Below are 25,807 nucleotides of genomic sequence, written 5' to 3'. Positions count from 1 at the left end.
TCATCTCTTTTGTTCGCACGCCTCTGTATCCTTTTTTTCGCCCTCCAGTAAAACACCTCATACTGTTATGGTCCATGCCACCATGTTCTTACCTGGACGATGCCAAGTGCTCTGGTCTGCTTACATCTTGGCTACCCTGGTCATCGCTTTTGCTTATCATGCTCAAGCAAAGTTTCTAAAAGGTGAGTAGGCGCTTTCCCGAGCAAAGACTAGCTGCAAGGCCCTGACTCCTCCAGCGGATCTGAGATGGCCGATCTTTCGCAAAACCCAGGGCGACCTGCAATCAAGCCTCACCGATTTGTTGGTATTCAGAGAGCCTGACAGCGACCCGGTGTTTGAGAAGGCTATGCGTGTGGTCGACAATCTCGCCACCCAATCAACCTGCCATCAAGCCGCTGCGGCTCAGCTGCTTCTTACTTGTAAAACTGTTGGCGTAGGTATGACTCGAGAGCAAGGGAAACATGAACTACTGGAGAGGGCTCAGTCAGTCTACGCCGTCAGAGTGGCTGTCTGTGAGACGGGCGAGGGTAGAGCAGCAGTTCCCTCCGCGTGCAAACCAATTCTCGAAATTCCTCAGAGGCTTGACCACGAGATTGACGTGGTCAATAGCAGAATCTTGGCTTCATGTCTCGAAGCGCTGATCGCGGAACATTACTACTGGACGAGCTACAGCAACAACAGACAAGATGCCAACACTTTGTGTCAAGCCACCACCATTGAATCCACTAGATTGGAAGCGCTTCAGTCCTATCGAAAGCTCGCACAACTTCTTCCGGAGCTTCGTGCTGCGCTTGGTTCGACCCAGTCTCAGTGGCTGACTTTCCTGAGACAGCAGCAGGAAGAGATCTGGCATATGAGCAATCTTCGGCAGAAAAATCAAGATGAACGTCAAGCACTGCATGAAGCCGAGCTTAGCAATTTTCGCGACGCTGTGAATATGGCGAAAGAAGGCTTACACGACGTATTGAAGACTCTGCAGCTGCGAATGGCTAATACGGACGAGGGCGTGGCCCAATCTCGCGAGGCAAGTAACATCCTCAGCGGCCGTTGGACGACCACTGACTCCTTTCCAACAGGCCCTGGGAGCCGTGTTCTCTGATTTTGCCAAACTTCGAGAGCTTCTGCACAAAGCAATTGCAACTACTGGTGAGCAACAGGCTGAAGCAGCTGCCGCCCAAATGCAGGAGATGAACAATGTTCACGAACTTGCCCTTGCGACCACAAAAGCTCTCAAAACCTTACAGGCAGGCGGAGTAGTCCAGGTTTGCAAGCCCCGCACAGGTTTAGACACAGACTAACGACAACAGGATGTCAACGAGCTTCTTTATCGTACAAGGCATGGACTCGATGAGATTGCTGCGACACAGTCGGCACAATTAGCGAGCATGGAGAATCATCTGCAACTCAGTGGGCAACTCTCGGCAGCCCAGAAAGCCAACCTGGCCTTGAGCGGACAAATCCAACATTTCTCTGCTTCACTTACTTCTGAACTCGACACTGCAAGCGCTACGGCCGCGCGAGTTTCCAGTAAACTTGAAAGGGTCAACCAAGCGCTGACGCGCTTCGAAGCAGCGTCTGCTATTCTCACCTCCCTTTTTGCCGTCATCACTATACCATGCCAAATTGTGGAGCGTCTTCATTTGAGATTGTTGGGACTGTTTGCCCTGCCGGCTTTACTGCTGTCGTTCTGGAAGCCGCGAAAACATTCGTACATATTGACGGCTTTTTACGGTATGTCTCGGTTCCGCGCTCAACCGAAGTGCTAACAACTTCCAGTATTCCTCGAAAGCATCATATCCTTGATCGAAGAGCACCACGATAAGGTAGTTGCTTCTTACCGGCACGTAATCCAGCACACTCGAGCTACAATATTGACTTTCGCATTCAACATCTCCAGCACGCAGTTAGCGGTCGCCGCGTTAGCGACGGTCGTTGTCCTCTGCTGTTTCTTGTTGGGAGCGCCTCCTCCCCGGCCGCAGCCGAGAGGAGTTCTGCCTTTAAAATCCATCGAAGGAGATGAGGACCTTACAATTGCAGAGCGATTTTACCTGGAAAACAGAGTCCGGAATGGCAAATGCTTAGGGCTTTCCAGAGACCGTTATCGGCGAGCGGCGACGGTCTGCTAGGCTTCTACTCTGGAGATCTCACAGATGTCTTCCATCTTTCGACCCTATCATCATCATTTACGCCCCAGCACGGTGGGCATCATGACTCTATGACTCTAAGATACCCGGAGAGTTTCAAGGACACGACGCGGTGATTCACGTTATTCGAGCTGGTGAGGCATGGGGATTTGTCTTGGTTTGATACCCGTTTCTTATTTGCACCGCTGCCATGGTTCAGAGAAGCAGTTACGTTAGAGGCTAGGGAGGAATGCCGTGGATAGATGCTACTGGTTTTATATCGGGGTGGCATTTAGTCCTTCAGACTTCATAGAGTCCTCCGCTGAATCTTTCGCAGGTTAGTTATCGCGCATTTGAGGAATGACAAGCAATTGATTGCACATCCAGCGATACGTTCATATGAAGTGTCTCGATGTTCTTCAGAACGCTTCATGCTCGACGACCTTGTCTCTTTGCCAGCTCGGGAGTGATATTATGCCTTACCTGTCGAAATTTTGAGTGTTGACTGCCGTTCCAGACCACAGCCAAGCTGTTCTATCGGACTGGACCGACTTGCTCAGTCTCGCCGCTCTCACCTTCGCTGCAATCTACGACCCTCGCATCGATGGGCGTGTGAAGAAAGGCATCCACTCGAACTTGGTTCGATCATCTCTTGGATCCTACGACCCGGGGCATATGCATTTCTCCCGGTTGCCCGCCTCTCGCAGATATATACTAGGTATGTACCTGTGTCATCTGTATCAAATAGTATCCAAACTGCCATCTCGGGCTCATTATCTATCCGGCGTCGCAAAGAGTCGGAAAAACAAGTCAAAGATTCCTGCACCACCACCAGCTCTCTCAGAATTAGAAATGATCGATAGCTTCAAGGACCAAAAACACCAAACTCCAGCTTCGATGCAACAAACGGCCCTCGACAAGTTCCCCCTCTGTCAACACAGCAGGACATCTGCCTCCAAATGGCGTCACTTTCGTTGGATCGAACCTGTGCTAGGGATCCTGGAATATTTCGTCGATGGCTTGAATCTGTTGGCGGATCAGTTCTCCTTTCATTTCTGGATTAAGGAGCTTCGCTGAACGAGGGTCTACCACACAGTCGACGTCTAACTCATCATCCCCGACAACACAGAGCTCCACGCGCGTCCAGGCTGACTTGCCCAGAGTGTTCCAACTTCCTTCCGACTCCGCAGAGGGTGGGACTATTATGGAGACTTCATGTTTCTGATCACTACCATCCCAACGCCCCATTTTTCGTAGAGCTGACTGCCTGATTCGTGAGCATGTAGCCAGCATGTCAACTGTGCACGTAACTTCATGATCGCCCGTACGGGAATCGGGTGAGAATCCTTTCAAAAAGCCGATGGGTTGTCTATCTTGAAGAGGACGATAAGCTCGTCGCCTGGGAAGCCCGTTGTTTGTTGTTGATCGTCCAGTAGCAGTAGCTCGAGTAGGGTTTGCTACTGTGACGGCAGACTCATCGACCGCCGCTGAGGAGGTCTCAATTGCATGCAGATCGCAGACGTGTTCGACAGTTAGACAACGGCGTTGGTCATGCGAATTTGCGCTTCGCCGGCGAGCCAACATGGCGATACTGGCAACGGTGCACAAAACAATGAGGGCCCTCTTAATCGTTAATCCCACGGCGTCTTGCACTGAGAGCAAACCGTCGGTAGATATCCGGTCGCGGAGGGTTTGGTTCTGAGTTGCGATGACGATCACACCGAGAAACCGCTTCCACATAGGAGGTGCATGAAGTACACTGGTCAGAGTGGAATTACACTCCGCTGAGAGAGGTTGGGCTGCCTGTAGTTGGGTTTGGCAGAACTCGAGAAAGTCCTTCTTCGCAGTCCATGCTGCAAGCTCCAAGCTCTTCTTGCCAATGTCAAGACCTCTCTTCGTCCATGCTATGACTGCTATGCTTGTAACCGTGACCCCAAATGCTATGACAGCGGCAGTTCCCTTGACAGACTTTGTCATACCCCGGAGTGGGCGCTTTCGAAAGCAGTGGATGACGTTGGTGGAGGTGGTGGCGCCAGGCGCAGCGGTGGAACCAGCGGAATGGTTGTTAGCTTGAGGCAAGGCCGAGGGAAGGCTATATGGGTAACAAGCGGGTGGTGGAGCACTTGGGATCGCCATCATCTTTGTGTGGACTACAACCTCGTAATGGTACAAAGCCTTGCTAGCGAACTGTGGCAAGAAGGAATCTCTGGGGGGAGTGGAAGGAGACCAAATCAATGGTTGTGGAAAATATTGCAGACTCTGCGCCCGACTTGTGTGCAGTGCATTCTCCCTCGTGACTTGGCATTGCCGCAGCCATCAACGACTCTTCCCCTGCGGTCTCCCTCACATCTCTCCCCCTCCCTCTCTTTTCAGATGGTGCCGCGATCACCACCAGGTACCGAGAACAGTCGCACTCTCGGTCATCCACTTCCCTGCGACTCCGGGTTCTTATCGCCAGAGGAATCAAGCGGAGAAGATTAAAAGGCAGGAGCAGCTATGAGCCCTCGACTGAGCCCCAGGCACTCTTCACGACACACAACACCCAGAGCAGCCACCGTTACTGCTGGCTAGTTGCCAAGTGGAAGCCCCTGATGACTGCGACGAGCATTTTCTGGCGGAGACATCAGATTGGTCCATTCCTTGCGATACAATATCATCGCGTTCGTCGCTAGCTAGCTTGCGGTCCCGTCTTACCATATTCATCAGCGAACTGTCCCTGGTCCATTCTGTTCCAGGGCATTGCTCCCCAAAAGTGAGCTTGCCTGCTCTCGAGGAATAGCAGAAGAGTCGAGGATACGGAGGAAGGGTGGCTTTCATTTCAAATGCCTGCACTTATCGCCAGTCGAGCTCACTTGTGGCTAGTCGCTTCGTCCTGGACGCGATGTCTGCACATTACGAACTAGCCAGCCAGCTTTCTTCTTGCTTGGGCGGCCTTAATACTACAGACTTGAACCATTTGGTTGGTCAGCTCGCAACGATAACATTCGACAGGCACCCTTGCAGCAAAGGCCAGTCCAGCCCCCAACCCCAAGCCCCTAGCGTCGACTTTCGCTCAGGGGCCCTTTTGGTTTCGGTGCCAATCGTTGCATGTGGGAGATCGATGCAGCCCTACGGGGCAAGGTGCGTGAAGCACCTCTGAGAGCTTCACTAGGCGTTCCAGCCCTTTTTGGAGCTTTACAGGAGTCACACTACGACTTCACCGAACGGCTGCTGCCTTTAGCTCGCAGCTTTAGGTGGTGATACAGAAGTCAGGATCGTATAAAGACGGCACGGCCGTAACTTGTTTCTTTGCGGTCTCCTATTCTCCTTGTTCGAATCCCTCTAATTTTTTCCCCAGCAGCGAAACAGTTCTTGAGTCGTGATGGCACCGATCAGGATGCTAACCACCCTTGCCACCTGCTTCCTTGTTTATGGCAGTGTCCTTGCTGCTCCTGATGCAGGCAACTCGTCGCAGCATGTGGTGCCCAATGCGGCCGGCGACAGCGCCCTCGATCTTGCCAAAGTCCGGCAATACAAGTCTCTTCTTGGTAAGGGAGTCTAGGAGGTGCCTTTCTCGGTGGCGCTGTAATTGACGAGTGTTTGTCGCAGACGATTTCAACTGGAGAGACAAGTTTGACGAGGGGTTCAAATGGCACGACATCATCGACAGTTACACCCCAGCCAATGCGGACTGCTCGCCGAGATGTCTGACCTGTGCACCTGGCTGTAACCCAAGATGCTGTGCGCTCGACAGTTCAAAAGTGACCGGTGACAGGGCCAAGGGCTCTCCTGACACATTCATCTCCCGCCCGATCATTCCCGGCATCGGGCGCCCTCTCCCCATTCCACCACTTGGCTGTCCTTGCCATTGCGAGTCCTGGTGCCCGAGGAACGTTCAAATCATCTGCTGCTTCACGCCAGCCTCTGCCTCGCCAGACGAACCGGGAGCTTCCGCGGCGGCACGTCAGCAGACCGGCGTCGTCGTCGACGACGACACACAGGAGACTCTCCTTGACCCGATCGTCCCTCCTCAGGAACACTTCTGGGGCCGGCCGAGCCGCCCACTCGCCTGCCCGTGCTACTGCGCCCCGACCTGCCCAGCCTACATCCAAGCAATCTGCTGCACGACGCCGGGCTCCGACTCCCGCGTCCGCGAGCCTGCCAAGAAGCCGCACGACGTCCTTGCGATGGTCACCGAAACCGCGTCTGGGGACCCGGTGTCGGTGCTCGCGGCCGTCAACCTGACGGTCTTTGACAGCTTCATCACCATGAACCTCGTCCGCGGGCTCGAGCGGGCCAGCGAGGTCGCCTACAGCGACGAGACCAAGACGTTCGAGGTCACGCTCGGCGTCGCGGTCGGGCCCAAGGGCACAAAGCAGGCGCTGGCCCACACGTTCGTCGTCGTGGACGGATCACGCCTCCTGGAGGAAGAGCAGATCTTGCTGGGCATGGGCTTCATGAGCAGGATCGGTGTCCGAGGCGGAGCGGGAGCGGGAGATGGGCCCGTGAATGTCAACAAGGACTTCCTGACTCCCTTGGAAGAGGGCCTCCCCATCCTCACGGGCGTTTAGTCAGAGTGTGAAAAGGGTGATCGTTGGCCTTTGAGCCTGAAGAGCTCCAGGGCAAGAATTATACATTGAGAATCCAAGAGGTTGGGAACGCTGTTCACGAGGTCCCAATTCTGACAGCGGTGATGCAGCCGACAAAATGAATGTATGAATGAACGAGTTGATTCGCAGGGCTGGGACGGGGGAACTGGATTCCCGAGAAGGTGGTGAGAAGGGAAGGAATGAAATATCTGCTGCCGAGTCAAACCCTCCTCTTTTCATTCCTTGTCTGTGTCTTCATTTCCTCTGTTCACGCACGTACAAGGACACACACAAACACATGGTGTTTCTCCCTCTTTGAGAGTTCACGAGGTTCAGAAGATTCAAGAAGAAACATCCAAATCATGTACATCTATAAAATATGATACAGTCTAACACACGCCCCGGGAAGGGGGTCGAAAATCAAGACGGCAGTCTCTATAAATCTGAATGGCACTCGTCTGTGCGCTTCTGTTCCCCGCTCATGCCTCATCGCGCAGCGCATAGGAAATACCAAGAACAATCTCGCCAGCAAGAAGTCCGGTCTCTCACTACAGCTGCCCGGTTTAGACCAGGCTCTTCAAGACGAACCCGGTCCGGGGCTCGCCGTCGACAGCAACCCTGGTGGCCTCGCGTTTTATCTTCGTCTCGTTAAACACCCTGCGCTCCTCATCAACCCCGTCCCTCTTCCTGATCGAGTCCACGTCCACGGCTTCCCTTTCGGTACTATCGTCTCGAAAAGCGTGCAGGCCCAGCGCCGGCAGGCTGAATCGGAATGCCAGATCCCGTACATCGACGGTCCTCAGCGCGGTGTATGCCAACGTCGCACTGACCACGCCGAAGACGATGTAGCACAGACACCCGGCAACAAGGATTGCTAATGGCACTTTCGGGACTTTCGCCACGAGCAAGGGCGTGCGCGTCTGTTCTTGCAAGTTGGTTCGCGAGGAGAGGAACGGGCCAATCACGTTCATCACGCGCGATGAATAGCTGTTTGCAAAAGAATCGGCAAGTTGCTGGGGGTTGGATTGCAGCGCTGCCTCAAGGATGAAGTCCTGCAGGTCGTTGTCAAAGCTGTCATAACTGCCGTATATGTTGTATCCGTGAAAGATCTCGGCGATCGTGCCGTTCGGCGAAGGAGTCAGCGTGTTTACTTTGGCCGAAGAGTTGACCCATCTGTAGTCGACCAAGTACGTAGTGTACTGGCATCGGAGTGTGAAGTCAAGGTAAGGTGTAGGACCCTGGTAGATCCCTGGATCTGAGGACATATTCACTCCGGCCCGTTGGGCTGTGGATTGAAAACGTGCGGCGACTCCCACGTATACTGGATTAATAAGCTCCGAGTCCGGCATAAACGGGCCCAGATTGCCGGATGTGTCATAGGGAATACTCAGGTCTCTGTCCATGAAGAATGAGTATTGCAAGGCTGCGCCACGTTTGAACCCCAAAGGTGGCACAGAACTATCACCGACGAGCATGCCTGTGTCGCTCACATTGGGGGCCTTGCCTAGTACTCCCCAGAAGTTCTCGCTGCAGTTGAATTGGCTGTAGTAATTTCCCGGGCCCCCGCTTGTCCAGTTGCAGAGAGCGGTAACGGGCTCGCAGGTTGTGATTACACCGGTGGTGTAGGCTTGGAAGTCACGAAAAGGAGATAAACCAGTGCTTTGGGGGATGAGAAGTGCCACTTTTGCGGCGCCGGAGGATGTGATGTTTGCAGGTTCGTATGGTGGCGTATCGACGAGTTGGACTTCGCTGACATTGGATGTGCCGCGCTGAAGATAAAAGATTTCATTCTGGCTTGATACGTAAGCGTTGTAATCCGTCTCGGCGAGTTGTCCGTTACGGGAACATGGCAGTCCAAAATTGTCACTCCGGTTGAGGGCAAGACATGCTGGCGACAATCCGTATCCATAGGCATGAGCCACGTCGGAAACAGAGATTTGGTCGAAGTTGATGGTTGAAGTTGTGTAGTGAAGAGCAGTATCAGCTCCAAAGACGACACAGGCAAGGACGAGCGTCAAGGTCAGGGTCTGTGCAGCGCGCCGAAGGGCCGGAGGTATAACCACTCCATCTTCTTTCGCGTAGGAGAAGTATCTTCTCAATCTTCCCATTGAGGCCAGGCAAAGGCCGACAAGCAGACTGTACTGATACGGAGTTGGGAGGTCATGCTGTTCCAAACGTGTTGAGGAGAGATACATGAGGAGCGCAGACTGGAAACTGGACAGGTTCATGATGAAGCCAGCAAGTAAAGGAGCAAGAGTCGATGCCCAGGAAGCGACGAATGCTATCCGAGTTGCCGAATAATTGACCAAGACAACAGCATGGTCGCTCAAGGCGTGAGAGTTGGACACTTCCTCAAACAAGCTATCCTCAGATCTGACCCTGTAGCCGAAGATCAACGCTAGTAGCCCGGCGACAAGCAAAGCCATAGGAAGGATGATGGTTGAAGTGGGGAGGAGGATTGTTTTCCAGAGCACCCATTTTGGGCATCTTAGATCGTGGGTCGCAGAAGAGAGAGCATAGTATTTTTCAGTCAAGGGCCAGTCGCCTGATCGGACGGATGCAGCATCTTCCAAACTCGTTACATTCTTGCCTGTGGAGGTGTCGTAGGTGAAGCACACTTCTTGGAAGGACGTCTGCGACCAAGCCGAGTCGGGTGTTGTTTGTGCATAGCTTCGAGTTCCATCGTGGGAGGAAACCGGTATGTGATTGCCACGAGATAGGATGTCACTCAGACGCCCGGACCGCGCAGGCGGCGTGCTGTCCGTGAAAGGAGTAGCAAATGACCAGAAAGGATTCGTAGACGCCATGGTAGGAAACTGAAGATCAGCTTGGACGAGTAATCCTGTTGCGCTGCCCAGATATCCTCGCCGGCAGTCCGGTCTTGGATCGAGGAAGCGTGCGAGCACGAGGGCGACAAGGGATAATATGGTACTTTACCATGAAGAGATGTTGCTTTTCAAGCCCAAGCTTAGCTATGAAAGACAAAGCATGCAGCCAAAACTCTAGAATGACCAGGAGTCATAGTTTGGTTTCGCGATAGAGCATGCAGTGCACCAGCACACAAACCGCACAGCGAGATCCATAACATTCTAGGCCGTTTTGTAGCATAGTCGAAGGTGGCTGCTGGTTGCCTTGCGCGAGACGAGAGCGAATGAGATGGAAAAGGAGACTGCCTAAGAAAGCATATCTATGTTGAACAGCCACATTCGGACGATGATTGGCAACCGAAGGGATTCGCCTATTCTCAGCAGGAGGCTCCTCAGAGTCCAAGGGCTGATAGCGATGATAGGATGGACTCCCTGTTTCCTCGGCAAGATCGAGAAGAACGTTGGGTTGTGGCTGTTGTGGTGCATGATTTTGGCCCCCAGGCCTCAAAATCGCACCGTCAGCACAAATGATCCACAAACCATCAAAAGGACCGCCAAGGCAGCCGGGTCCAAGTCGGCGCTAGAACAGAGCGTTTGTCCTCTGCTGCGTGTTATGCGCAAAAATTCTCCGGCCTAAGCGAACTCGAACTATCGAGCCACGGGGGCTGAAGCTGTAAATAAGCTGTCTGCAACCGCTTAGGGACCTGGAGCTGCCGAACACAATGACACGGGTAACATCTTGGTCTTGGTGAGCATGTGGCTCGTATCGTCGTCGTCCGACTCACCGTCTTCACCTCTAGGCTTCATAGCACTGGTCCCTTCGTTTCCTCGAACTCGCCGACCTCCCCAATCACGGTCTTCAGAATCTCGGGGACTATGACGGCTGCATCTCCCTCAAAGAACCAATCCTGCTTTGTGAGCTCTCGTGCATCGCTACTGTCCATGTTGATGACCGCCACTCGAGCACCCTTGGCTCTGGCTATGTTTGTGTAGCCCGCAGCTGGGTACACTTTGGCGCTCGTACCAATCACCAGCATGAGGTCGATCTTCTCGGGCCGCTCAAAGTATTCGTTCACATCACGTATCACGTCTTCCGGTAGCGACTCGCCGAACCATACCACTCCCGGACGAAGCAGGTTCTTCTTGCAAGACGGGCATTGCGGAAGATCTTCGTGCTTGAGCTCAGGGATCTGCACATCAATATCTGAAATGTCAGCTCCTCGAATCAAAGCATGTTTCTTTTGCTTGATGGCTGCCTTGAGCTGCGAGTCTTGAGCGTCTGGTGGAAGGGCCAGAGCTGGGACGATGGGGTCTGTGAAGTCGTTCTTGCGGGAATAGCCACAGCCATCTTCGTCCCAACATTTGACGTCAAACAGATTACCATGGAGTAGTTTGAGTTGGGCAGCAGGATGACCGGCGCGGGGGCTGAGACCGTCGACGTTCTGGCTGAGAGTGATGAAGTTGGGGTTCCGCCGAGCCAACTCTGCCAGGGCCAGGTGCGCTCGGTTTGGTTTGGCATTGAGAGCCATGTGACGGCGGTAAGAATAAAACTGCCAGGATAGCCCCGGGTCCTGTTGAAAAGCCTCAGGGGTGGCTAGCATGGTGGCATCGTAGGTGCGCCATAGTCCTCCAGCACCGCGGAAGGTAGGCAGGCCACTGGAGGCAGAGAGACCAGCCCCTAACAGAGCAACAATGCGTTTGGATGACTGGAGGTGTTGCACAAAGGAAGCGACGTCGGTTAGAGGCATGTCGGCGGTGGCAATATGGCTCATGTCTGTGGAGATGACGGGATTCTCTCGGCGTTGAAGGCTGGGAATCTCTTCGTTATATTCTGTTGATGCAGGCGTCAGTTTCTAGGCCGAGTCACACGCTGAAGGGGGCGGGGGGGTATGTGTATCCTGCCTTGATGCCTCCATCAGGCTGAATGAGGATAGAGTTTCCGGAGAAGGCGGTCGTTGGCGATGATGGAGGGTTTGATAGCTGATGGTAATGGTGAGAGGCATGAGTGGTACGAGGTGGAGGTGGTGGTGGTGGAGGCCACTGGAACAGCCACCGCAGGCAGCTTGGGCCGCCCACCGCCCACCGCCCACCGCCAACCGCCAATGTCGACTTACATAACAGGAACCAGGCCCGGGACTGCCAGCCGCCTATCAAGAGGCCCGCAGCGTGCCACATGGCTCCAGTAATGCGGTCACACAGACTGGATGGTCTGATCGGCCATAGTTGAATTTCCCCTCCTCTGATACTTTGCCCTACTCGTCCGCATCAAATTCACGAATCCGAATCCCAAGAGAATTGCTTCTTCCTCTCTCTTTCCTGCTTTGCGGTCTGTAACGAAAGACCAGGAGAATCCTGAATCACTTCACATCCTACGAGAGACAACCGCAAGCCTCCCTTCAGCCAACGTCTTCCGCATCTCGCCGGGCTGCCCAGCGCTTATCGTGAATCCCTCCCACCGCCTCGATCCCGATAAACCATTTTTGCCACCAATGCGAAGAACACCAGACTTATAACATTCTCTGATCCTTTGTCCTACCACCCTCCCTCCCGTCGGTCCTCGACACCCCTCGAGACCATCCCAGAACATGGAACGCCCAGTACAGCCCCGCCCGATTCGACGGCGGGTCAACGCTCTCCTCTACGTGAGCCAAAGAATAGGACCAGAACTCCTGCCCTATCTCCTCCATAACCCCAACCTGAACCTCCGAGTGATTTCAGAACTCTCGAAATCCGAATTTCAGCAGCATATGGCTCCTGGCGTCAGTTTGGACAATGTACAATGGATAGAGAACAAGCCTCAAGATCCGCATCGCAACGAAGTCATGATGCTGGGCCACCGTCTGGCTAGATGGGCCGATTTCATGTTTCTCGCCATAGATGCTGGGATGATTTGCTTCATGCTGAGTGGTTTCACGACCGACGTCCTTCTCCATGCTCTGAGGTGTTGGGACGTGTCAAAGAGAATCGATCTGTTACCTGAGTTGAGCAGGGACCAATACAGACACCCCATCTGGAACAGGCAGTTGTCCGAACTGCGAAGAAAGTGGGACTGGGTTCGTGTTCTATCTCCTGCCATCTTTGAGTACTCGGAGAATGGCACGAGTCTGGCTCAGTCGGGAGCAAATTCGCTGGATGGGGACGTCACCCCCGAATTCCGCTGGTCATGGGCTGGACCGTCGGAGATGATCGAGGCCATTGAGAGTGAAACCCAGTCAGTCCTGCGAGCGACCTGCCTCAAGACAAACTCGGCATTCCCAGACCTCCCACTGTCCAAAACCACTTCTTCCAAGCCACAGCTGCCCAGTGAGATTTGGACCATCATTCTAGACCACCTAGGTGACTGGGAGCTTGCCACCGCCCTGGGAATATTCACACACCTGCCGGTGCCTCACGAATGGGAGCCGCTCATACCACAGCCAGGATCATCCAAGTCGCCCTCGCTCGAATATACCATCCTCACACAACCAGTGGGCCAGGTCCAAAAATACTTCACCAACAACGCCTCCTCCAACCCTCCCACCACGTTGTCCCCAATCGCAACACGGCTGATCTTCCGCTTCTCCATGACCGGCCTGCTCACGTACCTGGCTCTCCAACAAAAGGACATCTTCTGGACCTCCTTTGGTCTGGCCCTTCTCCCGCACAAGGCGTCGCTGATCTACAATTCCCCCACGATCTTGCAGTGGTGGAAAGATTGTCCAGCCGTGATCAAGAAGGAATATGGCCCTGAAGCCTTGGACGGCGCTTCTCGCGCCGGGTTCGTGGAGGTGCTGGACTGGTGGCTCAATTCAGGCCTGAAACTCACATACACCGAAAAGGCTCTGGAGTCGGCCAGTGCTAAGGGCCACGTGGAAGTGCTTGAATGGTGGAAGGAGAACTCCCAGAAATTGGCGGGCACCGATCGCGAAATGCCGCTCAAGGTCGGCAAGAGCATCCTTTTGGCGGCGCAGAGCGGCCGGACCAATTCCATCGAGTGGTGGGAGACGTCGGGCATCCCCTACGCCCACGAGGACGGGGTCGCCCGGCTCGCATCCCAGCACGGCCACGTCCCCGTGCTGGAGCTGTGGTACCGCTTCAAGGGCAGCAAGATGATTTTCGACAACCAGGTCCTCGTCGGGGCCACCAAGAACGGCCACGCCGGCGTCCTGCAGTGGTGGAAGGAAATCAGTCGCAAGACAGGGCTGAGAGTCGAGTACAAGACGTGCGACATTGAGGAGGCCATGGAAGATGCGGTCGGCGGCGGCGGCGAAGGAGAGGTCCGCGAGTGGTGGGCCCGCAACGGCCTGAACCTGGGCGTCGGCACCGGCGAGTGGATGCGGGTCAAGACTTTGTGAACCGTAGCTATGGCCCATGGAGAGGGGGCTGTCGAAAGCGTCAGCAGAAATACAGGGCGGAAGGGAAATGTGTCGATCTTTTCTTCATCTCGTCGGTTTACGGTTTCCTTTGCCTGGCGTTGGTTTCTGGCTGGTTCGTCCTGGGAGGGATATACATACTTGGACTGGATTGGAGCGCTGTGCTGTGTTGTGCTGTGTTGTGCTGTGTTGTGCTGTGTTGTGCTGTGTTGTGCTTGCTTGCTTGACTTCGTTGGCTCAATGGCCATTGCTGGTGCTGCGTCCGCCATCTATCTGTCTGTCTTATTCTCTGTGTGTTGTCCAGCGTCAGGCGTCAAGGGAAGGGGACCCAAGGGCAGAGGGCATAGCGCGTCAGAACGGACTGGGCTTGTACGGAGTATACCACGGGATTGCACAGCGCGCGGCGTCGAGAGAAAAAGGTGCTCAGCAGCAGCTGGTCGTTTTTAAACATCAACTTTGCACGGCCAGGACCACGTAGCCAATGGAAGGGAGAAACTCCATGTCTACACCAATTGTTGTCATCGTGGCTCATCATTTGATCTCATTAAAGTCATGACAGTACCAAGGGACCCCGAATGAATGAATGTCAAACCGACTATCCCGCCCCGTCTTTCCCTCCCATCCCGGATCTTGATAGAGAAATCGAAACAAAGGGCTGAGGATGACGCTCAGGTGTAAAGACCACTTTCCCCTTTGGGCTTCTCGAGCCCAGTGAAGATGCTAAAACGAACCCAGTCTGTTGCTTGCTCTTCATATCCATTCGCCCCTCAAAACAGCTCGCAGCAATCCCCCCCATCAGATCGGCTGGCACGGCTTCCAAGGGCTCTTTTGTTCCATCACCGTGTGTTTTAATCGCGCCACACCAGTTGTCACCTAAGCTGCCCCCAATCCAGAACCATCTTCGCGACCGCTCGAAGCCCTGGATAAAATCACGGCGTCACGTATGAGTTGCAGAGACTCCTTCCATCTCCGAAATATATGATCGACTGCAAGGAAATAGCCCACGGCAACGACGCCTGCCATGTCCACTGTCACCATTTTGGTCGATACGCCAGCTCGATACTTCAAGCACGATTGCTCGCTTTTTTCATTATCCGTCATCTTCGTCATTGACATCCCGTCTGTTGGGTCTCATGAAGCATTACCATTTCGCTATCCCAGATCAATCCATCGACGCCCTGCCTGCACGCCCAAAGTATCTCTGAAAGACTCTTCCAATCAATGACGCCGAAAAGTTGCGCCAGAGCCAACGCTGGTTGCCCGTGGAACCCACGCATGCCCAACGGTGTTTTGCACGAAGGATTTCACGGGCTAAGCGGATCCTCATAGTCCTCAGCACTCAATTCGGCCAGTTCACTGCTCCCGTCCTGCCAATCAGCCGAACTCAAAGTCTCAACCGCTGTCTCGGCTTTGGCCCTCAACGCACCCATGATGTTCTGGATTTCACTCATCTTCTCCTCGTGGATGGGATTCTCGAGTTCAAAGTAAGTCAGGCAATGTTCCACCACATCGATCAATTGACTGACTTGGCCGGGCTGGAGCGTGTTGCTCTCTCGGCTACGTGGATTTAAGAAGGTGGTCTGCACAAAGTGGGAGCAGCTAGTTGCCAACTCGTGCACCGCCGTGACCAGCGTCGAGTAAAGGTGAGGATCTTGGAGAGCAAGCTCTTGTAGAGGGGTGAACAGGATCCTCTTCAGCACGTCCACCGTCCCGAGACGGACGTTGAATTGACCTTCATTGGGTGTGAGCAATAGCGTTGGTGCCCATTGATGCACTGTTTGCAGTAGCAGGTCCTCCAAGAAACCCGTCGCAAGGTTGAGGTGGGCATTTTCCACCTTCAACAAGGCGTCCACAAACTCAAAATACTCCCGGCCATATTCAACACCCACCGTTGCGATGCTCTCCAGGGCGGGTTGAACAAGATCGTATATCTGATTCTCTGAGTCGCAGAACTCGCAGAAGGTCACGACTGGTCGAAGGAAGCTGCTGGCTATATTGATACTCCGGTCATTCAGTCCATTCACCAGTACGATGGAGAGAGCGCCAGCGAGTCTTCGGTCTGCCGAGAACGCTTCTATGAGACTGTCCACCATTGCTGAATTTTGCCGTCCTGCAATCAAACGTCTGAACCATTCGAAGTTGGCAGGAATCTTATCAAACCCGAGAAGTTCCCTCTCAGGCACAGTCAAGCCGATTTTTTTGTCATATTGGCGAAATTCCTTGGTTGGCGTTAGGTGGAAGTCGATTCTCAGGAGGAGACCGACAAAGAGGCGGATGAGCACCGGGTGGTTGAACGGCCGATTCCTCTCTCGAGCACTCAAGTACGCGGCGTATCGTGTCTTGAGCCTCCTGGACAATGGGAACTCGGCTGGATTATTCAGGTGCATCATGATGATATCGACGCACTTTTCCAGGTAATTTTCTTCGAGAACCCACATGGTTTCCTCGTCACCCATCCGATGTATGGTGTACAAGAGGCCGAAGTAGTCAGCCCAACAACGACTTGTTTTGGCTACCACGTCCCACAATCGAGATAGCTGCTTGAGACACTCCTGAAGCCACTCCGCGTACTCCCTCTCCAACTTGCTCGGTGGTCCACCATCTGCTAACTCTTTCTTCAGCGAGCGAAGCCGAGTAAAAGTGACACAGAATAGGTTGGCAAACGACTTTCGGACCGTCTGGTACGGGCTACGGACGACCACATCTTCAAGCACCCGTGTGTTGTGAAACCAGTGAGCTATCGTTCTGGTGCACTCTTGGCACTGATGCATGGAAGTGAGAAGAACGCCAATAGTCTCTTCAAAGAATGGTTGTTCCTTGAACCGACAGGATATAGTCCGCAAATAGTCCAAGACCATTTCAATCACGGCGGATTCGAGTATGTGATCTGCGCTGCATTGGTCCATGCCCTGCGGCATGCGTTCGAGAAGTTTGTAGACGAATTGCGCATGTGAAGGATCTTGGGCACAGTAAGAACGCAGGAACAACTCATTTTGTTGAGCAATGTGTTGCTCCAGTCCATGCGGCAACGGGATGCGGACAGGATTGATTGTGTCGTGGCAACGATACTGCTCCTCGACCTGGCGAATACTCGACGTCCTCTGATAGAACAGCATGTAAGCGCTGTAAAATTTGGGCAGATGATAGAAGCCAGCTTCTGAGGTCCCTCCAAAGCAGTTGTCGCGCATCTGATTGGTATCGAAGACGCCAACGTCTTGGTCATTGAACTGGACCCATGACTCGTGAACAGGTTTCGCCGACGGTCGCTGACGGATGAATGAATAGTAATGACCAGAATCTGCCGTACCAGAGTGGACAATGACACCGGTAAGCTGGAAGTAGTCCGGCTCTCCCAATTGCTGCTCATCACTGAGCCTTGCGAGAGTATATGGTGCGATATCAAGCGTGTCAGGAAACTGGAACTCGTCATTAACCTTTGTCCGCATCCCAGTCATGATGTCGTAGTCGAACCGCTTGAGGTTGAATATCAGATTGTCTGGCACGTCTTTCAGGCAGGCTCGCTTCACCGCATCAACGTGACGTCCGCACGAGGTGCAAGAATATTTGTTTTCGCCTTGAAGAACTTCTCCCTCGACATAGGCACGAAGGCTGTCTTCCAGCCGGACTTTGCCTTTGATTTCTACCTGAACAGCGGAAAAAGGCTCCAGTCGTTCGGAAATGTGGTCGCACTCCTTCGACTTGACTTGCTGAACCAATTGTCCGCCGTACATTGACTTGAATGCTGCCCGGGCAGAAGAATCAATCTGCCCCTCAAGGCGGTCAAAGAGCAAATTGAAGAACTCGTCAACATCCATCTGGACCGATACGTCAATTTGCTCGCCTTCGTAAGTCGTTATTGCTTCAACCGCCATCGAGGGATCAATAGACTTTTCATAGGAATTTTGCATGTATGCAAAGACCTTTGCGAGTTCAAGGACGAGTTTCTGGTTCGTTTCGTCCGAGGTTAGCATGTTCAGAAAGAACTCTCGGAATTGCACGTTCATGAAGAGTTGGGAAAATAATGAGTTGAGGTAGCAAGTGTTCGAAAGATTTCGTAGTCCAGCGTAGCCGACATCTGTGCGGAGGTTCTGCCGGTCATGTGAATACATGGGTTCGAAAAAGTCGGGAGGTAGTAAGTCGTCACCTAACTTGGTGACAACTGTTACGAGCTCTTGCGGGCCTTGACACAGGGCGAGAATGAGGTTGTATAGGCTTTCCCGAACGGTACTGTCCAGGACCGGCAATCTCGAGTTCTCAGCTATCCCAGCCCCATCTTCAGAGAGAGGCGGAAACAAGAATAATGTAATGATCTGTTCAATGATCCGATTGCCAAGAGGAAGTGCATTTGACGCCTTCAGCAGTTTGCAGCTTTCGAGGAGCAGCTTGGTAAGACAGGCAACCACGTGATCCCTTAGGGGTTGACCAACAACCTCGACGTGTTCGTGTTTCAGGAGGATAGAGATCCACTGGTCAAAGTATTCCTTGACAGTCCCAAGAGGAAAGGACTTGCCTATCCTCCTTAGGATAGCAAGCATCGTCTCGCAGACTTCGGCGCACCGCTCATGTTGAAAACAGGCTTGAGGTAAGATGTCCGCCAGAGCGTTCCACAAATGAGAGAGACAAGTTTCAATGGAAGCGGGTGGAAAGCGCGAACGCGGTGCTCTCGGGTTGTTGATTTTGAGGTACAACTTCGTTCCAACAGCTCCAGTCAGACCGACCACAACCTCGAGCAGTGAATGCCGTACATCAACTCGAGAATCTTCAACGAAAGCGGTGACGATCAGATCCTTGAAGTCAGCTTCGGCATCCACATAGGCCCAAACTCGCTCATCGTGTAGGCACGCTTCGATGAAAGTTTCCAAGACTAATTTCACCATGGCTGAGGATGAAATCTCGTCCATATTGGTGTTTTGGCTCTCTAAGGCAAAGCGTAGCAACCTTGAGGCTTGCACTGCGAATTCTGGGTGGCCCACGATGTATTCGCTCGATGTTTCCGCGGGTACCTTGGCCCGGAATGCAAGAAGAAGTGCTTCCATCAAGCTGTGTGCAATCGACATCTGGAGCCCATCCGATGGGTTATTCAAATCTAGCTTTGGTAGGACTTGCACAATGGTTCGAATGCTGTAGATGAGAAACTGAGAATCTGGGTTAGAGCTGAAAGACTCATCCTCAATGCAGGACCGGAAAGCCCTGGCGCAATACAAGAGCTTGAAAGGTTTTCCGGGAGGCAGAAGCTCCGTTGGCGACCTGTCTCTTGATCGTACAACTCGGACGAGTTCAGTTTGTGCAGAAAAGAGGCTGAGGAATGTGTAGACCTCTCTCGACAGGCGCTCGTCAGCATCAAGCAGCTCGTAAAGGTCATCGAAGTGGTGCATAATTTTGTTGTCAACGGGTGAGGTGGCGCGAGTGGCGCGGGTTGGCGGGCTCTCAGGCGTATTCAACGTTTTATGAACAATCAGGAGGCCAGAGGCTACTTTCGACTCTGCGATAGTCGTCGATTGTCCGGCAAGCAAAACCTTTTGCCCCATATTGAACACCGAGAACTGAGTGAAGCCACTCGCCTCACAAAGATACTTGTGCAGTTCGTCGCAAGTGTTCTCAGAACCGATAGTAATATTTTGCACCTTGTCGGTAATATACTTGCTTGCCATGATCTGAATCTTGAGTTCTACGATCTCTCCCTTCTTGCCCGGAAATTCCGCCAGCCCGTGGATCTGCTGGTCGGGAACTGGACTGTATCGTGGCCGTAATTTCATGCCTTCGAGAAATTTCCGGAGGAACAGTAAAGACCGGTCAAAACGCAGTTCCTCGGCACGTATTTCGTCCTCAGAGGCAATAATTACCATAGGCTCATCTTCGCCACTCATGGTCCCATCCGTGTATGACTTTAGCTTGGATGCAGATGCCATAACTTGTTGCACTGAACGGTCCACGAGAGAAGCATGGGTCGCATCGATTACCTCTTTCGACCTTCGGGTGACAAGGTTGTTATCCAAGTACGTCCGGATGATGAAGTCAGTTGCTTGATTCTCAACGGTGTTTGGAGGCGCATCCAACATGACTTTCCACATTCTTTCGATCCCAGGTACTACAATGACTTCCTCGGTGTCAGGGATATTTGCCGTGGTGCGTTTGATGGTGTACAAAATCGATACCCTGATGAACTCTAGGACTTGTTCATTGTAGTCTTGGGGAGGGAGAGTCGGCAAGTGCTTCTCAATTATCAAGTCCACGAGAATGTTCTCGTCCTTGTTCTGCTTGATTCTCAATGCATGGGTCAACGTCTCCCACGCGCGAGCCCTAACGGAGGTGGGGAGTCGTGAGAACGAATAGAAGGACGTCCAAAGGACCTGAACGAGATCTGCGGTGAAGACTTCGGGCACATAGAGAATGAAGTAATACAGGCATGCGGATCGCACCTCATACATTGCCTCGATTGATTTGACGGGCACACTGCGTGCGACCATCAGGTCGAATTGATCCCGCAAATATGCAAAATCGGCGATGAGCAGTGCCAACAGGTCGAACTTTTCGGTTGCTTGGGCGACCCCGTCTCCTCCCAACATCGGTAGTAAGCAGTTCAACACTTGAAGATCGCCAGAGGCATATTCGGTATGGGCTTCGAGGTTCGAAGCAGCCTCGGACATGATCTGATTCCTCTCTTCCTCGTCAATCGTAGCAAAAGTGAGTTCGGCGCGACCCAGAGACAGAACACTAGTCAGATGTTGTGCAAAGTCTCGCCGTATCAGTGGAGCTTGTTCAAGAGATGCATTCTCCTCCATCGAGGCTTCTCGCAGAAGTCGTATGCATAGCTTCCGCGTGATTGGATCCGTGGCAACTGCAAGATGCAGAGGTGATATGCCGGTCTTGGTTCTGAGGTTGTCAAACAGGAGTGTAGTGAACTGCAAGACGTGCAGATCGAAGCGCTGAATGGGATAATCCGACAGTTTTCGGCAGATGTAGTAAAGTGCATGCAGGTCGTATACAGTGAAGCACATTTGAAGGAGATTAAAGACCTCATGAACAGTTCGTGGGTCCTGGCTCTCGACGATGGTTTTCCAGATATTGTCTGTGTCGTTGTCCGTGTAAGTCCCAGAGACGCAGAGGAATCCGACCACGTTATGAGCTCTGCGGATTAACTGTGGGTGAGAGTCGACGCCGACAATATAGTCCACCAGCTGGTTCTCTTTGATGAATTTGACCAAGAACCTTACTAACGGATGAGACATTGCAGGCTGCGCCTGGCCGCTGATGTGCTCTTTGAACACCTGAACAAGATCAGTTGACATGCTGTCGACGCCCGAAACTCGAAGTTCCATTCGCCCATTGGTGATGAATTTCCGAAGTGTCTTGAACTTCCAGGCGTATGGCATTGTGCTGGGGAGGTCAGTGAGATCCGAATCAGCGAAGCCAACTCCAGCTGAAGATATAATGTCCTTGCCGATCTGCGGAATCTCGACCGCAATTGTCGACACCATCGGATTCAGAAGGTCAATTATTTTCCCCGCCGTCTCTAGATTGAGCCATGCCGCTTGCTTTACGATGGCTTGTTGGATGGCATTGTCTGCTTGCAATATTATTTCCGCAACGCCGTTGCGGATGTGATCCAGTTGTGAGAAAGCCGCATAGACAAAATTGGTCTCGGTACTGTACACGTTGGAAATGGGAGCCATGATGCAATTGGTCACCGAGAGCAGATTGTGGAAAGGCCGAAATAGATCGGCTCGCTTGAGTATGAGAGCGCATATTTCAGACAGAAGCGCAGAGATAGATGGCAATAGGGACACTGTCGACGGGTTTCCAAGGCGATCGATGACAAGTGTGTAAAAGTGCGTCCGATCGAAACCGTGCGCACGGCACAATGCGTCGTAGAAGGGAATGCGGACCGAGAGGATCCATGTCAGAGGTTGTAGGTAGTTAGCACACAACAAGCCGAGGGACATGACATCCCCAAGTTCCGAATCCTCGCGGAGTATGCGTAGTCTTCGGGTGTCGAAATCCATTAGGAGCTTGGCAATTTGAGCAAAAGCGACGAAGAAGTCGACGAGATCTTCGGTCCGGGCTCCAGGGGGCGGGCCTGCTTCTCGTCGTAGCAGCCCTTCGATGAGATCTGGCAGTCGGTGCCAGAAGTCCTTCTCCTCTTCAAGTAGTATCGCGGGGAAGTCCTCACAGATGGAGACAAATTCGATCATCCAATCCTTGACTTGACGGAATATCGCCCCATTTTGGCCACCAGCGTGTTGGAAATTCTCCGATATGCGGGCAATCACCCTATGAGTGCTCCCTGGTGCCCATTCTTGAGAAAAAGGGAATGTACGGTTTACATACCCGGGTGAGACAGAGCTCAGGACAGATGCAGAGGAGCTTCCACCACTGACGCGACCAGTCCACCTTGTCTGGTTCGGATCCTGGTCAAAGTCTTCGGGCTCAGCAATCTCAATTTCAGGACTCTTGCTCGGAGAGGACGGTATCGAGATGATTTCCGCCGACTCGGTCGGATGATGTTGGGGGGCAGGTGCGGCATTGGCGTCAGCCTTGGAGTCGCCACAAACCGTGGGGGTTTGTGAAAGTGAGAGATTGGATGGCATTCCCGCTGGTTCGGCCTCTGTGGTTGGCTGCGTTACTGATTGAGAGGACAATGGGCGGGTGTTGATGGTAACCTTGCTGGTGGGGGAGATGAGAGCTGGAGGGGCTACAGTTCTGGGAGGGAGCGGTGGCGTCTTGACGAGAGCTCCTTCCTCATCACCGTTTGCAAGGACGACTGGCACAGAAAGTGCGGGGCTGGCGTTGTCTTGCTGTAAATCCGACATGACATGCGTCCCATCAGGCTTGGTATCACTCAGCCTTGGACGCTTGTGCTCATGCTCAGGCAGCTCAGAACCTTCGGTTGAATCGCTTCGGTTGCGGATGGAAGAATCGGACATTGAGGACGACATGTTACGAGAGTCGCATCTGGAAGTCTGCAGGAGCGGCAGATCCGCAACCAAGAAAGGGAGAGCGGTGAATACGAAACTGACCGGAGAATGAAGGAGTGGTTGAGGTGAGGCAGTGAGAGGTCTTGGCAGAGGCTGTATGTAGAAGGCCGCCACTCAGGAACAAGGCAAACCAGGCTGGCGACAACGGTGCCTGATCTTCACCGGCGGGTCAAGAGAGGGACAGTCACGGCCGGCGGCTGATGGCCACGGCTCTTCAATGCATGAACAGCCGATCTGGTAGAGATAGATTGATGTCGATTGGGGCCATGTCTCGCGACTAGGGACGTTGAGCGGCCAGTAGACGCAGAAGGGGGCTTTTGGCGGTGGTGGTGGTGAGAGGCGGGGCCCAGGTGTTTGGTCTTGGGTAGCTTTTCACGACCGGTGACAGGCAAATGCAGAGGCGGATAGGGAATGACTAGGGGAGTTCTAGCGATAGCCACGTAGAATGAAATTCTTCTGAGGATGGAGAGAAGGAGAAAATGGTCTAGATGATGGTTTTGTGAGTCGGGTTGTCGTTGGACAGAGATGGACCAGGCTCGCAGGCTGCCGTTGACTTAGACCAAGTTGTTAGGGGCCCCGGCACACTTGCTTATTGGCGGTCCCGCCCTCACCAAACGCGTCTGGCGCGTGAGCTGCTCACCGTGCACACCGAGACGAGGGGCTCTCAGCGCTCCTAACTACTCCTGGCATTCTCACACGTCATGCCCTTCCCTGCGCCTTGTCACTGCCGCCGTGAAGTTTTTTGGCCTCTGCACGCCCTGGGCGATTGCCAGCATGGACAAACCAAAGAAAACAGCAACTGTGCATTCTCTGTCCCTCCCATACCCAGAGCCACAATGGTAGTCATCTCACACGACAAAATGTTCCTGCAACCTTCCGCTCAACTGACACAAATTCCCTTGCCAGGCCCACCATCTCTCCTGACGCCGAGCAAGCACTCTTGCAGCTTCTCCTCCGGCTACTGCAGCCCATCGGCGACTTCAGACGCGACCATGTTGCGCGCTCCAAAGGCAAAGGAAGAGGCGGAAAAATACACGAGAGGACGCAAGAAGACTCTCTACCAGAATGGATGCCCGATGTTTACGACCACATTACTCTCGGGTTTAATAGCACAGTCCGCAGGCTTGAATCCTTAGCCCGCACCCGGAAGCCCCCAGTGCTGTCTCAGCAGACGGACGCCGACCCAGCTTCGGGACACGCACCTGCAAATCTTTCCGTGGTCTTTGTCTGCCGCCAGAATCTGCCTGACATAATGACATCCTCCCTCCCTTTGCTGTTGGCAACCTCAGCACCCGCGGCCAACAGGGCGAGGCTAGTGGAATGGTCGTCACAAGCCGAAGAGCAGGTGGCTCGGGCACTTCACCAGCCTCGTGTCGGCGTGCTGGGCGTTGGGGAGGGTACACCTGGCGCTGAAACACTTCTGCATTTTGTACGAGACAATGTTGATGGGGTTGATATTCCCTGGCTCGACCAGACACCCAAACCGACATACTATCCCGTCAAAGTCCAAACGGTCGAGTCAGCATCCAAGTCTAAGGTCGCCCCTCGAGACCGTAAGCAGAAGAATCCCAAAAATAGCTGAAAATGCCGGAAGCTGGTGAGCTTGAAGATTGACCAAAACATCAACGAATGAATGGAATGCGGACGGGGACGCGTTTGCGGTATTCGATATAGTCTTCACCAAAGAAAGAAACCAGATGCCTTTCTTCATCTGTGATTAAACCATCAGCACGGTGAGTCATGACGGAACGAGGAAGCAACCACTTACGAATAATTCGGTGGTGGAAGAACTTCCACAACACCACAGCATATATTACAAAGCAAATGCGATTCCCCAGCAGCACCTGCGTTCCCAGGCCCCACCAGAAGAATCCAAAATAGGATGGATGTCTTGAGAAGGCATAGACTCCGTCTGTCACCAGGACATGGTCTGCTCTCTTCGTCCATTGCACGACATGGTTGAAGTTTGTCTTTGCCTGTCGCATGGCGGCGCTTCTGACAAGCTGTCCCACGACGATCAAAGTGGCTCCCAACCCAACTGTGATCGAGGAAGGAATTGATGGGAAGATCCTAGGGATGTGGAATGGCAGCCTCAGCCATATTGGAGCGTAGTCGGAGTACAGCCAGTACCGGATCAGAAGCTCGAGCATGGCCGAGGTGTGGGCGGCGGCATACCCAATGCCATTCGACAGTAAGAGGAAGGATGAGATTGAGGCATCCGGCGGATTATATCTTGCTGTCATGTCGAATTCAAGGTAGTGAAACAGGGCCAGTGTTGCAACAAAGCATGGTGCCCTCCAAAGTCCATTGCCCCAATACAGCAGCTCCACTGCCAGGATCGTAGAAATGCCCAGTGCAATGCCCAACGCAAAGGCACGAATCGAAACCCCTGAAAGTGCCCGTTTCCCTCCAGGCAGGTATAGCGGTGGGATGTACATGGGCTGCAGATCCGCGCGAGCACTGCCATTGATGTGTTCTTGAATTCGATCTCTGGGGAATTCATGGATGATCCCTGGGGAGCTGGGCGTTGAGGAGTCCGACATGCTCTCAAATGCCGTAGGCCGTCAGAGGGCGGATTGGGGGAGTGGGACGTGGTTGTTCAAGGCGCGAGTGGTATTATCTGGCAATTGTACCGATCAAAAAGCCCACACTTCATGACAAGTCACCAATGGCATTTTCAAATAACCCGAAGAGAGAGTGAATCAAAAGGAATGCATTCTTGCGAAGAACAATTGCAAGGAAAATACCTGGAGGAGGCTGTCGAGGGTCTCAAAGCGTCTGCAGATTGTGTCATCGGACTCTCCTGAAAGAGGCTTGAAATGCGGCCAAACAAAGGCCCGCGCAAGGGGACTCTACCGCATCAACGATGTTCCGGTTCCGGTCTCTGGTATCATCTCGTGACGCAGGCTTCGTCCTCTTCTC

At 53.2% G+C, this 25,807-nt stretch overlaps 9 protein-coding genes across 9 annotated transcripts; 4 read left to right on the top strand and 5 right to left on the bottom strand.

Annotated features, from left to right (window-relative positions):
* Positions 1–82: 82 nt before the first annotated feature.
* On the top strand, positions 83–2,412 carry PV07_10435 (uncharacterized protein; the record flags this gene model as incomplete). The annotated part of the gene is made up of 5 exons (XM_016397765.1): positions 83–182; positions 237–1,028; positions 1,087–1,262; positions 1,308–1,731; positions 1,777–2,412. The coding sequence occupies 5 exons, from the start codon at positions 83–85 to the stop codon at positions 2,124–2,126; spliced, it is 1,842 nt and encodes a 613-aa protein (XP_016244956.1). The 3' UTR covers positions 2,127–2,412.
* A 531-nt stretch (positions 2,413–2,943) lies between these two features.
* On the bottom strand, positions 2,944–4,259 carry PV07_10434 (uncharacterized protein; the record flags this gene model as incomplete). The annotated part of the gene is made up of 1 exon (XM_016397764.1): positions 2,944–4,259. The coding sequence occupies one exon, from the start codon at positions 4,257–4,259 to the stop codon at positions 3,114–3,116; it is 1,146 nt and encodes a 381-aa protein (XP_016244955.1). The 3' UTR covers positions 2,944–3,113.
* An 861-nt stretch (positions 4,260–5,120) lies between these two features.
* Positions 5,121–7,123, top strand: PV07_10433 (uncharacterized protein). Its single transcript, XM_016397763.1, has 2 exons — positions 5,121–5,650; positions 5,712–7,123. Exons 1-2 carry the CDS (start codon positions 5,485–5,487, stop codon positions 6,671–6,673), a joined length of 1,128 nt encoding a protein of 375 aa, XP_016244954.1. The 5' UTR covers positions 5,121–5,484; the 3' UTR covers positions 6,674–7,123.
* Positions 7,124–7,254: 131 nt separating this feature from the next.
* PV07_10432 (uncharacterized protein) lies at positions 7,255–9,498 on the bottom strand (the record flags this gene model as incomplete). The annotated part of the gene is made up of 1 exon (XM_016397762.1): positions 7,255–9,498. One exon carries the CDS (start codon positions 9,496–9,498, stop codon positions 7,255–7,257), a length of 2,244 nt encoding a protein of 747 aa, XP_016244953.1.
* Positions 9,499–10,361: 863 nt separating this feature from the next.
* On the bottom strand, positions 10,362–11,330 carry PV07_10431 (uncharacterized protein; the record flags this gene model as incomplete). Its single annotated transcript, XM_016397761.1, has 1 exon — positions 10,362–11,330. The coding sequence occupies one exon, from the start codon at positions 11,328–11,330 to the stop codon at positions 10,362–10,364; it is 969 nt and encodes a 322-aa protein (XP_016244952.1).
* A 483-nt stretch (positions 11,331–11,813) lies between these two features.
* PV07_10430 (uncharacterized protein) lies at positions 11,814–14,132 on the top strand. The gene has a single exon (XM_016397760.1). It carries the CDS (start codon positions 12,144–12,146, stop codon positions 13,890–13,892), a length of 1,749 nt encoding a protein of 582 aa, XP_016244951.1. The 5' UTR covers positions 11,814–12,143; the 3' UTR covers positions 13,893–14,132.
* A 300-nt stretch (positions 14,133–14,432) lies between these two features.
* PV07_10429 (uncharacterized protein) lies at positions 14,433–23,393 on the bottom strand. Its single transcript, XM_016397759.1, has one exon. It carries the CDS (start codon positions 22,844–22,846, stop codon positions 15,215–15,217), a length of 7,632 nt encoding a protein of 2,543 aa, XP_016244950.1. The 5' UTR covers positions 22,847–23,393; the 3' UTR covers positions 14,433–15,214.
* A 222-nt stretch (positions 23,394–23,615) lies between these two features.
* Positions 23,616–25,395, top strand: PV07_10428 (uncharacterized protein). The gene is made up of 2 exons (XM_016397758.1): positions 23,616–23,724; positions 23,792–25,395. The coding sequence occupies exons 1-2, from the start codon at positions 23,660–23,662 to the stop codon at positions 24,465–24,467; spliced, it is 741 nt and encodes a 246-aa protein (XP_016244949.1). The 5' UTR covers positions 23,616–23,659; the 3' UTR covers positions 24,468–25,395.
* Positions 23,948–25,650, bottom strand: PV07_10427 (uncharacterized protein). The gene is made up of 2 exons (XM_016397757.1): positions 24,654–25,650; positions 23,948–24,596 (listed from the first exon to the last, which is right to left on the bottom strand). Exons 1-2 carry the CDS (start codon positions 25,426–25,428, stop codon positions 24,508–24,510), a joined length of 864 nt encoding a protein of 287 aa, XP_016244948.1. The 5' UTR covers positions 25,429–25,650; the 3' UTR covers positions 23,948–24,507.
* Positions 25,651–25,807: the final 157 nt, after the last annotated feature.

The sequence above is a fragment of the Cladophialophora immunda genome (assembly GCF_000835495.1).
Source record: "Cladophialophora immunda strain CBS 83496 unplaced genomic scaffold supercont1.6, whole genome shotgun sequence".
Taxonomy (NCBI): domain Eukaryota; kingdom Fungi; phylum Ascomycota; class Eurotiomycetes; order Chaetothyriales; family Herpotrichiellaceae; genus Cladophialophora; species Cladophialophora immunda.
This window is presented reverse-complemented; position numbering and strand designations above follow the sequence as displayed.